This window comes from Hibiscus syriacus, unplaced genomic scaffold, assembly GCF_006381635.1.
Source record: "Hibiscus syriacus cultivar Baekdansim isolate YM2019G1 unplaced genomic scaffold, ASM638163v2 tig00116962_pilon, whole genome shotgun sequence".
Taxonomy (NCBI): Eukaryota; Viridiplantae; Streptophyta; class Magnoliopsida; order Malvales; family Malvaceae; genus Hibiscus; species Hibiscus syriacus.
This window is the reverse complement of record NW_024063488.1, coordinates 7161054-7180114: the sequence shown is the minus strand read 5'-3', so window position 1 is coordinate 7180114 and position 19061 is coordinate 7161054. Positions and strand designations below refer to the sequence as shown.

Below are 19061 nucleotides of genomic sequence, written 5' to 3'. Positions count from 1 at the left end.
TCAATAATAAGTTTTAAATAATAATGTGTCAAAGTTAAAAAAAAATTGACTAAAAAGTCAATAAGAGACAAATTTAATAGGATAGAGGGAGTATTAAAATTTTAAAATAAAAAAAAATTAATAACAACTAAATAAAAAAAATACCAAAATAGATGGATGACCAAATAGAGAATTTATCCTAAATAATTTATACTAAGGAGTAGATTTAGACTTGGAACTGTGTTAAGGTATTTTGAGTTTACTCTTTGAGTCCAAAATAGAAAGCAGTTAGGAATTGGGCGTTGCTTAGCCTCATAAACGTGATTCAGAATTGGACTAAGCTCAGCCCACATAAATCAGCAATATTGTCATGCCTTATATATACTCACCACAGTCCCGTCCACCTCAGCTGATTGCAATTTTTAGTACGAATTCTGTTCTCTAAAACATCTTTCTATTTCCCCCACCCCTCACTTCACGAGAAAAATAAAATAAAATGTCTGCTTCATCGGTTCAGCTTTCCCTTTTTAAAGAAGAAAGGAACCCCTAGCATTTCCAAATAATCAGTTTGGTCTTTGCGTATCTCTGTTTTTGAGGTCTCATCTATGAGGACAAAGATGCCCAATATATTTTCAGCTAAGAATGCAAATATGGTTTTAATAATCATGGCCATTGGCATTGTTTTGGTTCTGATAGCACCATCAGCGTTAGGGAAAGGAGGCGCCAGAGGAGGGGGGGGGGGCGGTTTACGAATGGTCACCGTGTCCGTACTCGGGGGCACCCAACTTCATCCGCCGTTGCATTCGACCCTGGCCCTGCTTTTGGATTCGTTCAACTTATGCTGTTTGCTGGGCGAGATAATAATTTTATGCTCTATACTTGTGCGGTAAAAAAAAACCCACCAATTTCTAACCATCCAAGTGCTGTTCGAAGAAACTAACAGGCAACATTTGCCATCAAGATCAGTAGTTTCATGTCTCTTTGTTTTGTTTAAGGAATTCAGGGTCTTTCATTTGCATTTGTACAGCTTCCTTCGACAATGGCTTTAGTTCCGGAACAATGTCTGCATCATCACCGCCTTCTGCTACTTTGATTGCCTTGTCCTTGATGAGTTTTTGAATCGTGGATTGCTCAACGGTTGGGAAAACTGCTCTTAGCATGATATTAAGCAAGCTCTTGTCTTCCTCTTCGATCGGATCTCTCCCAAAGCAACAGACGAAAACCGCATTCAACTTTGCTCGTCTCTGTAACAAGTATATCAGTAACAGTACATACATACATTCGAAAGAATCTGAAATGAACAACATAAAATTGGAAACACAAACAAGCATGAGATAATAGGAACAAGATGAACTGACATCTCTTGCTTCATTCATCATTGCAATAAAAGTCTGCTCTTCAAATTCAATATCATTCGATATCCGAAGCCTTGCCACCCCCTCCAATATCTCCTCGGATTTAAGAAGACCGGCACCGACAGCTGCTAGCCAACAACACAACAGAACATACAAAGGATCCCCTGCCTGTCCGAAAAAAAACACAAAACCCCATCCGAAAATCTTCATTCATTTCATGGTAGAACATAAGAAACTCCAATACCAAGTTACAACAATATCAAAATAACACAAAACAGAGCATGATTCCATCACTTACATCCACCAGAAAATACCCAAAACACAACGTTATTAACATAATTTTAGTGCAAAAGAGTTCAAAAGGTGAAGAAAATTACCCGGCCTCTCCTCTCTTGGAACTCATAAAAGGCTCTGGAATCAGTAACAATACATTTCTTGCCTACCCTTCTTCTAAATTCGGTGAAATCGTGATATTTCCAACTCTGATGCCCCTCAAACATGTTTCCCTGGGTTAAGGCCCATATGGCACATATTTTGGGCCGGGCCTGGTTGTTTGTACTTTCCGTTTTCCTTTTCATTCAGGCACCAGTACTGCGCTACGGTTTATTTTCCACCATTTTTAATTACTTTTGTTGTACCCCACGTGGTTTTATAATTTGTTATGAAAGTAAGCCACTTTTAGCATGCATTGCACGTGTTCCGGGAATCCTAAATTGTTTGTTTAATCATTAATTACTGTTGATTACCTGTTCAAATCCTCCATGCATGTTGGTGCTGGATTGTATTTATTGCTATTATCACGTTTTGATCGTGATTCCTGCCACAGCCTGCCATCTGTCCTTACCCCTGCAACCATTTGATTTTTATTTAGCAGATGAGACATAATTAAACTTTTATAAAAATTAATTTATGATCGGTTGATTTATTAGAATAAGATATTAGATCTCTAAAATAAATTCAATGATTTAAGGCGTTTACGAATAAAATAAATTAGATTTAACCTCGGCAGTGACTAATTCATATTAGTCAATGCCACCACATACTTCCTTTGGCTTTTTACCTTTTTCCAAAGATATAATAGATATTTAAAAAATTAATATTTATATTTAATAAATTTATTATATATTATTTTATATAATATATAAAATTAGATATTAACATATCATCACATATTTATAAAATTGATATCATTTAAATTTATTTTTTTATAATATATCATCATTATACTGATATCTTTTAAGTTTTAACTAAAGATCTTTGTAAACTTTCAATGAATTAACCATCTGTAAAATGCACAAGACAATGAGAAAATAAAAATGATTTTAATTAGCTTGAGACTGAATGCAAGGTGTAGAAGTCTTTCCGCTCTCTTTCTATTATTTCAAATCTCCATCATCTTTCGTATAATACCTACTAAAAACGATGTCCAGTGCTGGTGTTTATTATCATCACTAGTTATCCTTATTTAAGCATTTTTAGTTAACAAAACAGGCTTATATGTGTATTATATTGTGATCAGAAAGTCTTAGTCTAAAGCATAAAATTACACCTTAAATATGGAAATAAAGAAGTCTGTCCAGGTGCAAGTCAACATCTGGAAAAGAGTTCACCCACTTAATTAGTGTCACATGATTAGACAATCACTCAAGGAAAAAAAAAGCAAGCATTCCTTAATCCTTGATGATTATTATTATAGCTGCAGCGCGCGGCCTCACTTAAGCTGCTGGGCATATGGTTCCCCATTTGCCACTGCAGCCTGTGATGAGCCTGCATTGGACTCACCCTTGAGATATCCTCCCACGGTTCCATTCCCAAAGAAGCCATGGCCATGGAGATGGTGATTCCCCACGTGAAAGTTAGCAGGTGCAAAAGCAGCAACACCTAAAGCTCCATAATCAACTACCCTCTTCACCACTGGCTCACCCCTGATCGATCCACGTTCACCCTCCAGTTCCCGGTAGCGATGGAGATATACCGTCAAAGGCTCGATGTAGTCGTCGAAGCCTAGCTTACTCATTGCCCACAGAACATCCTCCGCAGTGATGGTCTTGCGTTGCTCACGTTGGCAGTGCTCGTTGGCTTCTCCCGTTATGAAGCTGATGTACTCGGACACACATTCTTGTATCGTTTCCTTGGCATCGTCGGATATTTTGGCGTGCGGAGGGAGAATCTTGCGCATGATTCTGATAACATTAGCAATCGGCATGAAGCGGTCTTGTTCTCTCACGGTGCACTCGTTGTCATCAGAGTTTGAGTGGTTGTTGTTTGTATGGTTGACTTCGCCCATTCTCATGTTCATCTCCGGCACCTTCAATCCTGGACCAAACAAACTTTCCCAACTTATTTCAAAGACATAAATCACTATTCAAATTATTAAAATTTAAGTATTAATTAGCAAGATTTGGTGATTGACATGGGTGAATGGGACAAAGCATGAAAGGCCACATGAGTTAAAGTTTTGGTACACACTGGACATGGCACCAGTGGTCCTTTTTTCACCGTATAGAAGGCTCTACGTAAGTTAAGCATGCAAAAGGCCCGTTAGAAACTCATAATTTTTTAAGCTGAAAACTTTTTTTTTTGGACTTAAATTTGAAGTTTTGAAATAGAGTTGCTTCCTTTATTCATTTGGCATAGAATGAATGCATGGCTGCCACTTGTTCTCGTGGGCTCAAGTGCCAATGCGTTTCCGATTGGCTTCACACGCTTGCCCTTAGCCCTTTGCTTTGGTTAAGTTAGTTTCCATCATCTTGTGCCTCCACTTGAATCCTCACAAGCACCACCAAATTACAGAGGTATGCAAACAGAAAATCAAGCAGCGTAACGCATCCCGATCAACGAAGAACACGGAGGAAATTAGATAAACGGACATTATCAGGTGGAGATATCATTATCGACCATTGAAAAATACATCAATAAGAAAGCGAGAAACAACAAAAAGAAAAGTTGAAGACACCATCTGCATGTTAATATCGATGGATGGTGGCAAATCCAGGTCAAAGACAGTAACCAAAATATATAGTATCAGTTGCATGCAAGAGAAAATCATAATCAAACTAGACTGCATGACTGAGAGGGGTAGACTAGATACAGTAGAATCATCTCATAAAGAAAGATAAACATTATAAAGATATATTGCAGGTGCAGCTGCATGTGGATAAAATAGAGAAATTAACATGGATCCAAGCAGAAATTTTCACCATTTTTTTCAAGTTATATATATATATAGAGAGAGAGAGAGACTTTACCAGAGGTATTGTCGGGGAGTTTTCGGTAGCCGTGGAAGCCTCCGCGTTCCATCTGTCTCTCCTTTCTTGCAAACTCTCCCCTAGCCGGATCCCCCTCTCGGTCTCTCACACGCAGACAAGTTGAGTAAAGCTTGCGATCTTAGTTGGTTTTTAATCAACACTCAACAGGATACCAAGGAGAGCACTTGGCAAGTGTCATATTTATAGTACTGAAAAGGTTATGCCACGTGGCAAGGCGATGCAAACGATGTATTGTATTAGCTCTTAGCAGCCTCCCGAACCCAAACCCATACCCGAATCTAGACCCGAGCCCAGTCCCAATTGGCTGACTACAGATCCACTGTATGCCAAGGTTCAGGATCGAAGAAGGCCTAGCATGCAGCAGCTGCTTTTCGTCTCTTAGATATGAAGACTTCACGCGCCATTGAACTAAAATTAAAGTAATAGTTTTTAGTAGGGTGTATGAAATGTTCAGAAAAAAAGTTTCACTCTATTCTATTTCATCTTTGCATATTCAAGAGAGCTTTTTGTCACATTCACAGATATAAGAATATATTAGTCGAGATTTAAGATGAAAGATTTTGGTTACGATAGAGGTTCAATAATCATGATGTTATTGGTGGTGGCTTTACTGTTTTTGGCTCGGATCCGAATGCCATCATCGCAGCCCCTCCTGTTTACGTTCGTGATGATCGTCATTTTTATCTCTCTCTCGTGCCTACAGATGATTGATGAATATTCAATAAAACCACGGAAAGTGTGATGACAATAAACTCGGGTTGAAATAATAACCAGCAACACACACATTTGATTTCCGGTTGAAGAATGTTTGGATCTTATATGCAGTTAAATACGTAAACCAAGCATACGCACTTACTGTTGCTTTATTTGAATTTGTGCTTCGAGTTAATGGTTATATATATGGATCCTACATGATAGAGCAAGCATTTGGGTTCATGTCACTAAAAAGTAGAGGAGGATATACAAATTCGGAGTTGTACATGGACCAAATATATTGATTTCACTCGTCTTTTTATCATCATCTTCTCCATTGCCTGGATCTTCTTTATGCTCTTGTGCATCTTGTTTCTTCATCCTTCGCTATGGATACTTGCATTCTGGCTCTCTTGTATACATGATCTACCAGGTTTATAATCCCTTTCACTGTTACTCCATCATTTCGCACATCCGTTTCAATAAGAATACAAGTACAGATTCAATTATTAATTGAACCACTGCCGGTTAATAATTTAGTGCTCAGAAGTATTATTAATTATAAATTATCGAACGGTGAACATGAATTTGATAAAATATTATATTTTGAGTAACATTAGAGAATAGTGATTATAATATATTGTTGACATCTTAAAGCTCATGGTAAAATCCCTCAATTTATAACTTCACTCAATATATAACCCTTAAACGTTAGGGCTTGACTTGACCCCATGGCTGCGACGTGCGGATACAGAGGAATCAACAGACAAAAGCCCTTAACAGTGGCCTTTATCATGTGCCTCTGGGTTTGAGCTGTTTCGTTACTTTCAATATCAGCAAACAGAAGACCACTCACAGGCTTCATGGTAAAGGATAATAGGAAGTTCAAACTCGAAAGCCGAAAAGGATTTGTATTTACTAATCCTATTTCAAATCTCAGAAGAACAAAAAGTTGGATTCACAAATGGACAAGACATTGGCTGTAACCCTAGGCCCAGCCTATGCGTAACGATCAGATCTCGTGAATTACAGTAAAATTTTTCAAAATGTTCTTCGATAATTTAAATCCATATTATAAATAACATCTTTAAAAACATAGTTCATAACGATAAAATCCAAACGAGTAAATATAAAACCATAAGTGACTGAGTAAAATAAAATATGTCATTATCAGTATCAAAGTAAATCTAACATCAGAAGCAAAAGCAATATAAGTCGTAAAACAAGTATTTCAAAATATAGACACATGTCATCGAAAATGAAGGCAATTCAAAAGATAAAAACATTACAACAAAATGTACTGTACGAAATGTGTTGACCCTCCAAGTGTCGGGTCCGGGGTGCCTATCAAGGGTATCTGAAAAGAAAAAAGTTTAGAAAGTGAGCTAGGGAGCTCAGTATGTTCCAATAGTGCATGCAAAACGAAATGAGAAAAATAACCATGTAGTTCAGTAAAATTTCAAAACTCATAATTACCTTTTTCTCGTACACCAAAATGCAGTTCTCTAGAACTGCATCCATAAGGATTTACTCAATGCCCATTGAGTATTGGAGCCAACCTGAGGGAGCATATTGGGGCCTGAGAGCCTACCCAAGAAAGTTCTTAGGGCCTCGGAGCCTACTCAAGGGTCATCTTAGGTCCGTAAGGAATTACCAACTTGATCAGAGTTGAACTCCCATACTCTAGAATCCTACCCAAATAATATCTCAATAAAACAGTTCACATAATAAGTAGTAAATTTCATGGTCCATAAATTGACATAATCATATTTTCCAGGGAAAGCATGTAACCAAATAACATATAACAAATAATCATAGTTCATAAACAATCAACCAGGTAATTAGTAGATCAAAATATCGAGTTGTTAAAAGATTCAGTAAATCAGTAACTTCGGTAAATCACATTTCAAAACAGATAAAACAATCATATATCACATAGGGAACACACATTGCAAAAAGGGATCACTCGGCAAGTCTACTGAGCACCTGCCTCGCCACACTCTATATTATTGCTCGAACCTAATTCATAATGCAACAGAGTTATTATCGGAATAATATTTTAATTCAAATATTCTTACGGTTTACGGATCATAGAATTGGCTCACGGGGTCGAACGGATCAAGAGGAGCTGAGTCGTGCTGTCGAACAGTCGGGAGAGTCTCGTGTACATTCAAATAACAATATCCTAGGTCATTCATTAACCTTAATTTAATTATTCTTAAAAAATATGCATGTTCGGGTTTGACGATCAATTCAGAGGCTTTCATGTTCGAATTTGAAAAAACGGACTTCGTATTCGGACTGAGAACATCCAAAAACATAAAATATGTCTTTTTAGAAAATTTAACTTTTTGGTCAAAGTCAACGCTAGTCAAAGTTAACAGGTTGACTCAACGAGTGACTCATCCGAGTTAACTTAGCTCGACCCGGTTTGGTCTGATTGGACCTGTTCGGTCTGACTGGATCGATTCCAGAAGGCTCCTGGAACGGCCGAGAAGCCTGACGCGCACTGTCGGCTCATAGCGGTGCATGCAGCGGCGATGGAGGTTGTTTTAGACAGTCGATTACATCAAAGGCTATAATTCATCTATTTAATTCCAAAAATAACTCAAGATCATGCTAAAACAATTAGAAATGCTTGAAAAAGAGATCGAAGTCCTCACAAACGGCGACCGACAAAAAACGCGACCGAGTGGGAGCACCACTCGTTTCATGTAGAACATCCCGAGGAGCATGTTGATGAGGGCGATGAGCTGAGACGACCACCAGATCGGTCGCAATTGACAAAAATTCCTCGCGGAAGCTAGGGATTTCGTCGATCGATTTAATATCGATTCAGGGCGAACGACGATGAATCTCGATGACGGGCAAGAGAGGTTTCGATCGGCATAGGACGGCGGTCTTGGTGGTGGCAGCGGTGAACTCCAAGGCGGCCAGACGACGAGAAATTGTGGAGGGACCGATGGTTAAGCTTAGGGATTTTGGGTTTGAAGTCTGAAATGGAGGATGGGTTTTGAGATATTAAAACGGACCGAATAAGTTTAGATGGTAAGAGTATGGTCAACCATGTATTGGGTCAAGGGTTTAAAACCTCTTAGCCACACATTATTTCAATTTTTTTTCTACCGAAAGAAGAAGAAGAAGAATTTAGGGTTAAGTCCCTAAACTTCTTAAACATTCTATATTGACCCATAAAGTTTTAAAATTATCCATTTTGATCCCTTAATTAAATTAACTATGAAATCAATCACCTGCCTCTTCCTTCTTTTCTTCTTTAGGCCTTGTTTTTCCTCTTCCTTCTTCTCTTCTGTGGTTTCGACTAAGGAAATGTAAAAAACGTGTAAATTCAATTCTGCGTTGCTGCTGTTTATTAATGCATGTTGGTAAGGCGAATTTATGTTGGATATTTATCTGATGATAAAAGCAAAGCACCATGCTTGCATGTGGGTTATTAAAGGAATTGTGTTGCAAGCAGATTCAGGTGTCCCGTTTCATTTTCATTTGGATAGTTCCAAGTTTGTTGGGTCGTTCCATATATATAAATTATAATATAGTGCTTGTCAAAAGTATGATTCATATATACCTTCCTTTGGATGCTGATAAATCATAAAAGTCTAAAAAGATGTTGATAAGGTTTTGTTTTCATGAACGATGAATCTCAGGTTAAACTAGGGATGGGCGAGATCCGACCCGACTAGACCCAAAATAATAATAAAAATATTATTTTTATTTAATAAAAACAGTGACTTAATTGGAAAAAATAATATAATGTAAAATTATTTATTTTTTCTAGGTCAGGTCGGGTCGGATATTTTTCACCCGACCCGACCCAAAATTCAATTTTTTTAATAAAAAAACTAACCCGATCGGGTCGGGTCGAAACCGGTCGAGTTGAGATCCCATGTCCATCCCTAGGTTACAAACAGGACCGCCCACCCACAATATGGTTTTTTTTCCTAAAGGGAAAAAATGAAAATCAATTGTGTTTGATTCTGAAATCCAACGGATGTGAACGTGTGATCAGTCTTTAATGAATTAATATGGCCCTTTCAAAGATATAGGCACGGGTCCAAGCTATCCAAAGGGATTCATCACCAACAAGTAAACTCCTAATCAACTGAATAAAACCTGTCTTATTCCATGATCGAAGACCCCTAAACCCTAAGCCTTCTTCAAACTTCAAGTAGCAGATATGCCCCCAATTCACACACCTCCTAACAACCTCCTGAAAAAGCACTAGTTGTCTGCACCAGTAGCTAGTCATGCTACATAAGACAGAATTGATGAGCTGTAGCCTACTCGCATAACTGAGATGTATGCCTGTCCACTGACTCAATCTGACCTTAATTCTTTCAACAAGACTGAGACAGTCCCTCTCGATGAGCTTCCGAATCATCAAAGAAACCCTCAGATACTTGACAGACAACCTCAATAGTAAATAGTTCGATATTATTTATAATTTATGAATATATTTTAATATACAAATTCTTTTATATTATCTTCAAATAAACAATTCAACGTAATAACTCATTAAATAAAAATTATTAATTTAATTTAATTTAATTCGAAACAACTTCATTCCGTTCCACTCCATACAATGACATAGCACGTCACCCTCTCACCCAAAGTTAAGGTAGCTCGATTGATTTCTAATCACTACACTTGATATTATTATTATTATTATATGGATTGATAAAGAGGAGGCCAAAAGGAGTAGTCATTATTGTTTTTGTCATTGTTGTTGTCATTATCATCTTATTATTATTATTATAGATACCCGTTTTTATATGGATCAAAAAATATTAATTATTATTAATATTTATATTATTATTATTACTTTTTTGCAAGCTAGCCCAATTACAACATAAGCCCAATTATTGACCTGAAGCTCAAACCCAACAGCCCAACACAAATACAAGACAAAAACACATTACAACCCAAAATCTGACCCGGATCCAGAACTAACCGGAGGCCCAGCTCCAGACCTGTTTATAACCCGATTCAATTAGGGTTTTGAAACCCTACCTCATAGCTTGTTCCTAACCACTGTCGCCGTCGCCGCCGAAGAAAGATGGACCGATTGACGACGCGTGTGATGCACGTGCTCCTCTAAATAGCGCGTGAGCCACCGCCAAGCCATCCCAAGCCGCCGTTGTCCCCAGATCTGGCCAAACAATACCCAAAACAGTGAAGAATCAGAGCCAATAACCACCAAATCAATTAAATATTTACCAAATAAAAACCCCAAATTAAATAAACCCTAAATCCCAAATTTTTCAAGATTCAATCTACCCAAGTCAGAAATCAAAATCCTACCCCCGTAGATCTCATCATCTCACCCAAAAGAAACATTAAAACACATGCAACAAAGAAATGAGAGGGTTCGAAGGGGAAGAACAAAAAGAAGAAGAGTGAAAACGGAAAAAAATAAAAAGAAAAGAGGATCGAAGAGGTTACCTTTCGAGCTACCTCTGTCGTGGGCTTCACCGAGACCAAAGCTAGGCCACCGTACCGAAGGTAAACAAAAAGGGGGTCATCGTTTTTGGTTTAAGGTTTGGAGGGGTTGAGAGTTTTGAGGGTTAAGAGGGTTTTGAGTGATTTAGAACGAATAGAAAAGAAGAGAGAGGAGAGCAAGAAGGGTTGGGGGTTTATTTTCCCCTTCGAGTTCTCCTCGATGCGAGGATGTGAAGAGAGGGAAATGAGGGAAGAGAATAGAGTAAGAGCTTCTGTTGAGTTAATCGATCAACAGAATCGGCTAATAGAGGGGTGAATTGGCAATTAAAAATTTTGGTGGAAGCTTTTGCAGAAAATTGAAAAGATTTGCACATCGATTTAGAGTGGTTCGACTTTCTCAACCAAAGTCTACGTCCACTACCTTAGCTATCCACACTAAGAATTTTCCAACAAATTCACTAATTTGTTCTTTCTTTTGAGGCCAAAGAGATAACCTTACAACACCCTCAAGAATATACCCCAATTCTTGAGAACACTCTTTCTCAAAGAGAAGATTACAAATTTGCAAACTTATAAGGAAATCCTCACAAAGTAAATTGTTTGCACAATTCTAGAACAAAGAAAAGAACACTCAAGAATGAATACAATTGAGTACAAGTAGTGTTCTTGAAAGCAAAATGAATATTGAATGAAAAATAGGCTTGAAATGCTCAAACTTGAGGTTTGATTCTTTCTCTTTGATTCTCTCTTGATTCTAGTTGTTTGTTGTTTCTTGTTATTGATCAATTGCTTCTAAGTTTGTTTAAATACACCTTCAAATGATTCTAAACGTTGGGGATGATTAGTGGAGTAAATAAAGCCGTTTAAGTGTGAAAATAATTAATTAAAGCAATTGGGAGCGTCAGTGCATCGATGCATACCCTAGGTGCATCGGTGCATCAGTGTAAAATTCAAATATTTTGACCGTTGGACTCTCAGTGCATCGGTGCACTAAGAGTGCATCAAGTGCATTCGATGTTTCAAAATAGCCAGAGTGCATCGATGCATGGCTGGTGCATCAAATGCATTCGATGTTTTCATAAAATCCTCAGTGCATCGGTGCATGGTATGTGCATCGATGCATGAAATGCATTCGATGTTCAATTTAATTCATGGTGCATCGATGCATGGATTGGTGCATCACTCTGAAAAATTGATTTTAGGCTTGATTTTGGTTCAAAATACTTTGTGAAAATTGTTTCAAAAATATATTAAGTATAAAACACAATTTTACACATTTAGTAAGGTTTGAAATTGATCTTAAAAGACTTGGAGTAATAATTTGATATTCGATTGATTGAATCGAATATACTTAGAAATTCATTTGTAAAATCTTAAAATTCATTTAAACTAATTTGTTATATCGAAACACAAAAATGTTTTCAACAGTCTCCCCCTTTTTGGTATAACAAAACATTTGTGTTATTTTAAGATTTTCTAAAAATTTGAAATCAATTTTGAAAAATTACTCCCCCTTACTATAACACTTTTCCCTTTTAAAACATTTTAACACTTAATATTTATCCCCCTTTTTGTTAAATCAAAAAGACTTAAAAATCGATTTAAACAAGGTTTTGAAAAACATAGCCAATTGATTAAATATATATATATATAGCTTAAGCTGCTAAGATCACAATCAAAAGAGACATTAGCCATTAGTTCCATAAACAATATTCATAAGTAAATGTGAAATGGCATAATTGGTCATATATATCTAATGATGCAAAAAAAATAAGAAAAATCAACCAATATATATATAAATTAAGTTCAAAATCCAATCATCCAAACCATAACAAATTCAAACATTAAACAATCCAAAACAAACAACTCCATGAAAAATGTCTAATTCATAGGAGGGTTGGGAGGAGGAGGATAATGAGCTCGAACTTCAAGAGTGAGCGCGTCCATACGTTCACGCATCTCCAGCTGAAACTCAGTAATCTGAGACTCCATGGAGGCAAACCTCAAATCAAATGACTCCAAGAAGGATTGAAAATATGGTGATATTTGATCTTATTATCGTGCCGGTTCCAGTGCAAGCTCATCGTCTGGAACGTGATCGTCGATATCTTGCATAAGTTGATGAAACTCAGGATCATCGTCAGCAACCAGTGTCGTAGGAGGAGGAGGAGCATGGGAAGAGCTAGAAGCAGCTCGTGAAGAGCTAGCTCTCGGGTTTGCTTACCGGGTCGAAATACCCAAAGACCGGTTTCCTCGTCTTGCTTCCAATCCACTTTCTTCAAGGAAGTAAGATTGATTTGATTTTGGAGTGGGATAGGATTGTCGAGAGAGACGTCTAGACCAAGTTTGATAAAGAGGTTACTAAGAAGACATCCATAAATCAATGTTTCAACATGTTTTGAAGGAAAAACGTTTATGATGTCCACTAGTTGACTTAATATAATGTGGGGCATATTTATTTTGATTTTATTTTTAATACAATACATCCACCATAAATCCCTAGCACGAAGTGTGGAGTACCTACCTCCGGATGGTCTAAACCACCAAGAGATCATCAAATGGATAAAACGATCGTGATGAGATCGTAGAGTACTAACATTGGAGTTTGGAACATAGGGATATTCCACATTTTCACTCTCATTATATATACCACTATCATCTAACCCAAACCGGAAAGCTATAGTCTCGGGGTCAATATTAATATATTGGCCTAAAAGATAGGATCTAATGGCTATAGTTCCACATTGAGTTTCATTTTGAATACACACCGCATTGGAATAGAAAATGCGGACCAATTGTTGATAGACTATAGGTTTAAGCTGAAACAATTTATCAAACTTCCAAGCTTTAAAAATCGGAAGGCATTCGAAGTCAATATCAACCATGGCTTGAAGCGAAGGAATACGCTCTTCACGGATTCTATAAGTTTGGAAAGAATTTCTGTACCTAGAGTAAATTCGTCTCTAGAACGCTCATGCATGTTAAAGCAAGATCCTAATAGGCTATTAGGAGGTTGAGGAACGAGATTAGAAGGTTGGTTTGAACGAGAACGACTCGACGAAGTTCTAGGGCGTTTGGGATTAGACATGGTTTAGGAATCGGAATAAGAAATATAACCTGGAATTGAAACACATGTATGTAAATTTAATCAATCCCAAAACTCAATTGAGTCCGCAATAATTCAAGGTTCTCTAAACCAAATTCTAATGGGCATAGTTTTTGAAAAACTATTTAGAAAACAACGTTTGAAAATTATAATATATATAGTTTTTCATGAAGACGACATAATTAAATCAAAAACATCAAATTTAAAAACTAAATTCAGATTTTCAATTTTTTTTTAATTTCGAAAATTCAAAAATTTATTGACAATTTGTGAGTTTTTTATGAAATTGGTTGTAAAATCTAGTTTATAATCATCAAACAATCAATGCCCGATATAATGTTCATCCTAGAACTAACCTAAACTAGTCCTAAGATCAAAAATCAATGAAATAGAGGTTTTTGAAATATTACCTTGAAAATTTCGGATTTGAGAGGAATGTGATGTTGTTTTGCACGATTTAATGATAAATGCAAGATTAGAAGTTGAAAAACTCAAAGATTACAATAATATTTCGTTGATTTTAAGCAAAAGGATATTTTTTAGTGAAAGAGGGGCGAACAACGGGGGTATTTTGAGGTTTAAACATTTGAAAGAATGAGAAAATAGGGTTTTAATACCTAAAACCCGACGGATGCATCGATGCATGACCTTGTGCATCGATGCACATTCAAGGCGTGCATCAGTGCATCAACATGATGAATTGATGCACATTCAAAGGGATGCATCGATGCAATGTTAAGTGTATCGATGCATGAAGCACAAAAATATCAAAAATCCATTTTAAATACTTAAAATGCTAAATTAATTAGCTCTAGTGGTATTGGAAACTCATATATTGAAAATTAATCATGTTCAATCAATCAAATTACTCTTTAAAAACATTTGAACATAAAATTAATTTTCATCAAATAACATAAACTTCCCCTAACTAATAGCAATGAATGCAACTATTATAAGCATTTTTCATTTATTCTTAAAAGTGCTAAAACTATTTTAAACACTAAGTGAAGATAAGTCAGTTAAACCTAATTCTCTCCCAAGTGTCCAAAATCTTTCCTTGTCTAAAGGTTTTGTAAAGATATCTGCTAATTGATGCAAAGTATCAACAAATTCTAGAACTACATTTTCCTTACTGACATGGTCTCTAATGAAGTGATGTCTTATTTCAATGTGCTTAGTTCTAGAGTGTTGGATGGGATTTTAGTGAGATAAATAACACTAGTATTGCCACACTTGATAGGAATGGTACTTACTTCAATTCCATAATAAAAAAGTTGTTGTTTCATCCATAAAACTTGTGCACAACAACTACCGGCTGAAATGTATTCCGCTTCAGTGGTAGATAATGCAACACAATTTTGTTTCTTTGAAAACCAAGAAATCATCATATTTCCAAGGAATTGGCAAGTACCGGAGGTGTTTTTCCTATCTAATTTGCATCCTCCATAATCCGCATCAGAGAAGGCATGCAAGATAAAGCTAGAGTCTCTAGGATACCAAAGTCCTAAACTAGGAGTGTCCTTAAGGTATCTAAAGATCCTCTTAACAGTTAGTAAATGTGATTCCTTAGGGCATGATTCAAATCTAGCACATAAGCAAACACTAAACATAATGTCCGGTTTACTTGCAGTTAGATAAAGTAAAGATCCAATCATTGACCTATATAATTTAACATCCACACATTTACCTCCTTCATCTAAGTCAAGCTTTGTTGATGAGCTCATTGGAGTGTCATAGGGTTTCCCATTTTCCAGTCCAAACTTCTTGAGCATATCTTTAATGTACTTAGCTTGATTGATGAAGATGTCATATTTTCTTTGCTTGATTTGGAGTCCCAAGAAAAATGAGAGCTCCCCCATCATGCTCATCTCAACTTCACTTTGCATTAGCTTAGAAAATTCTTGGCAAAGAACATCATTAGTAGAACCAAATATTATATCATCAACATAAATTTGAACTACTAATAAATCTTTACCTTTATGCTTTAAAAACAATGTAGTGTCAATCTTCCCTTTTGAAAAACTTTTTTTAATTAAAAAGTTTGACAATCTTTCATACCAAGCTCTAGGAGCTTGTTTTAAACCATAAAGCGCTTTTGTCAATTTAAGAACATGGTTCAAAAATTTTGAATCTTCAAAACCTGGAAGTTGTTCCACATACACTTCTTCTTTTATAAAACCATTTAAAATGCACTTTTAACATCTATTTGATATAATTTAAATTCATGAAAACATGCAAATGTTAATAACATTCTAACTGCTTCCATCCTAGGTACGGGGGCGTATGTTTCATCATAGTCTATGTCTTCTTCTTGAGTATAGCCTTGAGCAACAAGTCTAGCCTTGTTTCTCACTATATTACCACTCTCATCAAGCTTATTCCTAAATACCCATCTAGTACCTATAGTAGATTTATTACTAGGCCTTCCAACTAATGTCCATACTTTACTCATCTCAATTGATTTAACTCTTATTGCATAGCCATAATCCAATGTTCATCTTTTAATGCTTCTTTAATATTCTTAGGCTCTATGCATGAGATAAATGCCACATAATTACAAATATTTCTAAGAGAGGATCGAGTTGTTACCCCTTTGGATGGATCACCTATAATCTCAACATCCTTGACATAGTTGTATTCCCTTGGGTAAGAGACTTCCCTTTCTTCAATGGTTGGATTCTCGAGAGGATCATGAGTTTCCTCATTTTTAGTTTTTTCCTTTGATGATGGTTCTCCAACGTCATGTCTAACGTAATTTGTATTTATAACATCTACATCACCATTTACACAAGAATCCTTCCTCGGAAGGAGTTATCATCGAAAACAACATGTATAGACTCTTCTATCACCAAAGTTCTTTTATTAAATACTCGATAAGCTTTAGAATTTAAGGAATAACCCAGAAAAATTCCTTCATCACTTTTAGCATCAAATTTGCCAAGATTGTCTTTACCGTTGTTTAAAACAAAACACTTACATCCAAAAGGATAAAAATAGCTAATGTTAGGCTTTTTATTTTTGAAAAGTTCATATGTAGTTTTCTTTAAAATAGGCCTAATCATTACTCGATTTATAACATAACAAGCGGTATTTGTGGCTTCCGCCAAAAAATATTTTGGCAAATTGTTTTCACAAAGCATGGTTCTAGCCATTTCTTCTAAAGTTCAATTTTCCTCTCAACAACTCCATTTTGTTGAGGGTTTCTAGGTGCTGAAAAATTATGGCTAATACCATTAGAATTAAAAAAATCAGTAAATCCAAGATTTTTAAATTCAGTTCCATGATCACTCCTAACACTAATTATAGAATAACCTTTTTCGTTTTGGATTACTTTTGAAAACGTGATGAATTTTTCTAATGCTTCATCTTTAGTACTTAGAACCCAAGTATATCTAGAATAGTCATCTACCAAGAAAAATGCATATTGTTTTCCACCCAAGCTAGTAGTTCTAGATGGCCCAAAAATATCTAAATGGATCAATTGTAATACTCTACTAGTTGATACGTCATTAATGGATTTAAAAGAAACTCTCTTTTGTTTTCCTTTAGCACAAGCATCACAGATTTTATCATTATCAAATTTTAGTTTAGGCAGCCCTCTTACTAAGTCTCATTGAATTAACCGTTGCAAAACACTCATGCTAACATGTCCTAGTCTCCTATGCCATAACCAACTATCATGCTCATCTTTTGCAACTAGGCATAAATTAGTCACATTAATAGAATCTAAATGCACCATGTAAATGTTTCATATTCTATAACCAACAAACATAATCCGATTAGATGCAATGTCAATAACTTTACAACCATTAATTTCAAACATGACATTGAATCCTTTATTACAAAATTGACTAATACTCAAAAGATTATGCTTTAATCCATTCACATATAAAACATTCTTAATTTGTATGGAAGAGGTATTACCTATAGTACCTATACCTTTAATGTGACCTTTTGAATCATCATCAAAAGTCACTTCTCCTCCATTTTTGGCGTTAAGCTCAATGAACCGGCTTTTGTCACCGGTCATGTGTCTCGAGCATCCACTATCAAGGTACCATGAATTTGAATTTGTTTCCCGTGCCTTGTAGCAATGCTCCTTTTCCTACAAACATAGATTAATTTTTTATTTTTGGTACCCAAATTCTTTTAGGTCCATATTCATTAGTTTCCAAAATCCTAGTCCCCTTAGGTATCCATTTGTATAGGATATCTTTATCTTTAGTAGTAATAAGTTCTTTAGGAACCCATATACTTCTAACGATTTTTCCATTAGAGGTTCTTCGGAGACCTCTATGATTGTAGTTTTTAAAACTTTTTCTAACAAAGTTGGTCTTTGAATTTTCTCCTTTTTCAAAACGTTTTGTTCCAACTTTATCAAAAGAAGCTTTAAGATCATCAATTTTCTTTTGATGATCATCATTAACCTTTGAAAGTAAATTTTGCAAATCCGAATTTTTCTTTTCAAACTCTTCTAGTTTGATTTGCAAATCTTTGATTTTACTTTCAAGATCATTGTTGGTCTTGGATATAAGTTTATTTTCATTTTTCAATTTTGAAATATCATTTTTATATTTTAAAAATAATTTCTCATAATCCGAAGCCAACCCATTATATTCCTCTAATAACTCATCATACGACAAATCATCTAATTCAGATGAGTTAGAGGTTACCTTAGAATCTTCCCCGAATGCCATCAAACACAAGTTTGCTACTTCTTGTTCCTCTTCATCGGAACCTTCTTCATCGCTCCATGTAGCCACACGAGCCTTGTGTTTATTCTTTGATTGACCCTTCTTCTTCAATTGTGGGCAATCATATTTGACATGCCCCGGCTTTTTGCATTCATAGCAAATGATTGGGTTCTTCTCTTTTGGTTTATTTTTGAGGCCTTCATTTCGTTTGGATTTTCTTCCTCGGTAAGGTCTCATCATTTTTCTGAACCATTTGACAAACAATGACATCTCCTCGTCATCGTCATCTTCATCCGAATCACTCTCATCTTTTGTGGATTTGAGAGCAACTCCAATGTTTTTTTTTCTTCTCCTTCTCCTTTGGTGTCTCTTCAATCTTATCGAGGTCCACCTCATCTTCAAGCATCATTTCATGAGTGAGGAGGGAACCGATTAGCTCTTCAAGAGTTAAGGATTTTAGGTTCTTAGCCTCGATGATTGCCGTCTTCTTGGATTGCCATGATTTTGGAAG

At 36.0% G+C, this 19061-nt stretch overlaps 1 protein-coding gene and 1 long non-coding RNA gene across 2 annotated transcripts; both read right to left on the bottom strand.

Annotated features, from left to right (window-relative positions):
• Nucleotides 1-3015: 3015 nt before the first annotated feature.
• On the bottom strand, nucleotides 3016-4717 carry LOC120190618 (nuclear transcription factor Y subunit B-6-like). Its single transcript, XM_039193659.1, has 2 exons — nucleotides 4583-4717; nucleotides 3016-3650 (listed from the first exon to the last, which is right to left on the bottom strand). The coding sequence occupies exons 1-2, from the start codon at nucleotides 4632-4634 to the stop codon at nucleotides 3046-3048; spliced, it is 657 nt and encodes a 218-aa protein (XP_039049590.1). The 5' UTR covers nucleotides 4635-4717; the 3' UTR covers nucleotides 3016-3045.
• Nucleotides 4718-6442: 1725 nt separating this feature from the next.
• On the bottom strand, nucleotides 6443-6944 carry LOC120190371. The gene is made up of 2 exons (XR_005522612.1): nucleotides 6773-6944; nucleotides 6443-6653 (listed from the first exon to the last, which is right to left on the bottom strand). It is a non-coding gene; the product is annotated as an uncharacterized LOC120190371 (long non-coding RNA).
• Nucleotides 6945-19061: the final 12117 nt, after the last annotated feature.

Coding starts and splice junctions, on each gene's coding strand:
- LOC120190618 (XM_039193659.1), bottom strand. CDS start 4,634: ATGGAACGCGGAGGCTTCCACGGCTACCGAAAACTCCCCGACAATACC. Junction 3,651..4,582: donor ACTCCCCGACAATACCTCTG/GTAAAGTCTCTC, acceptor TGTTTGGTCCAG/GATTGAAGGTGCCGGAGATG.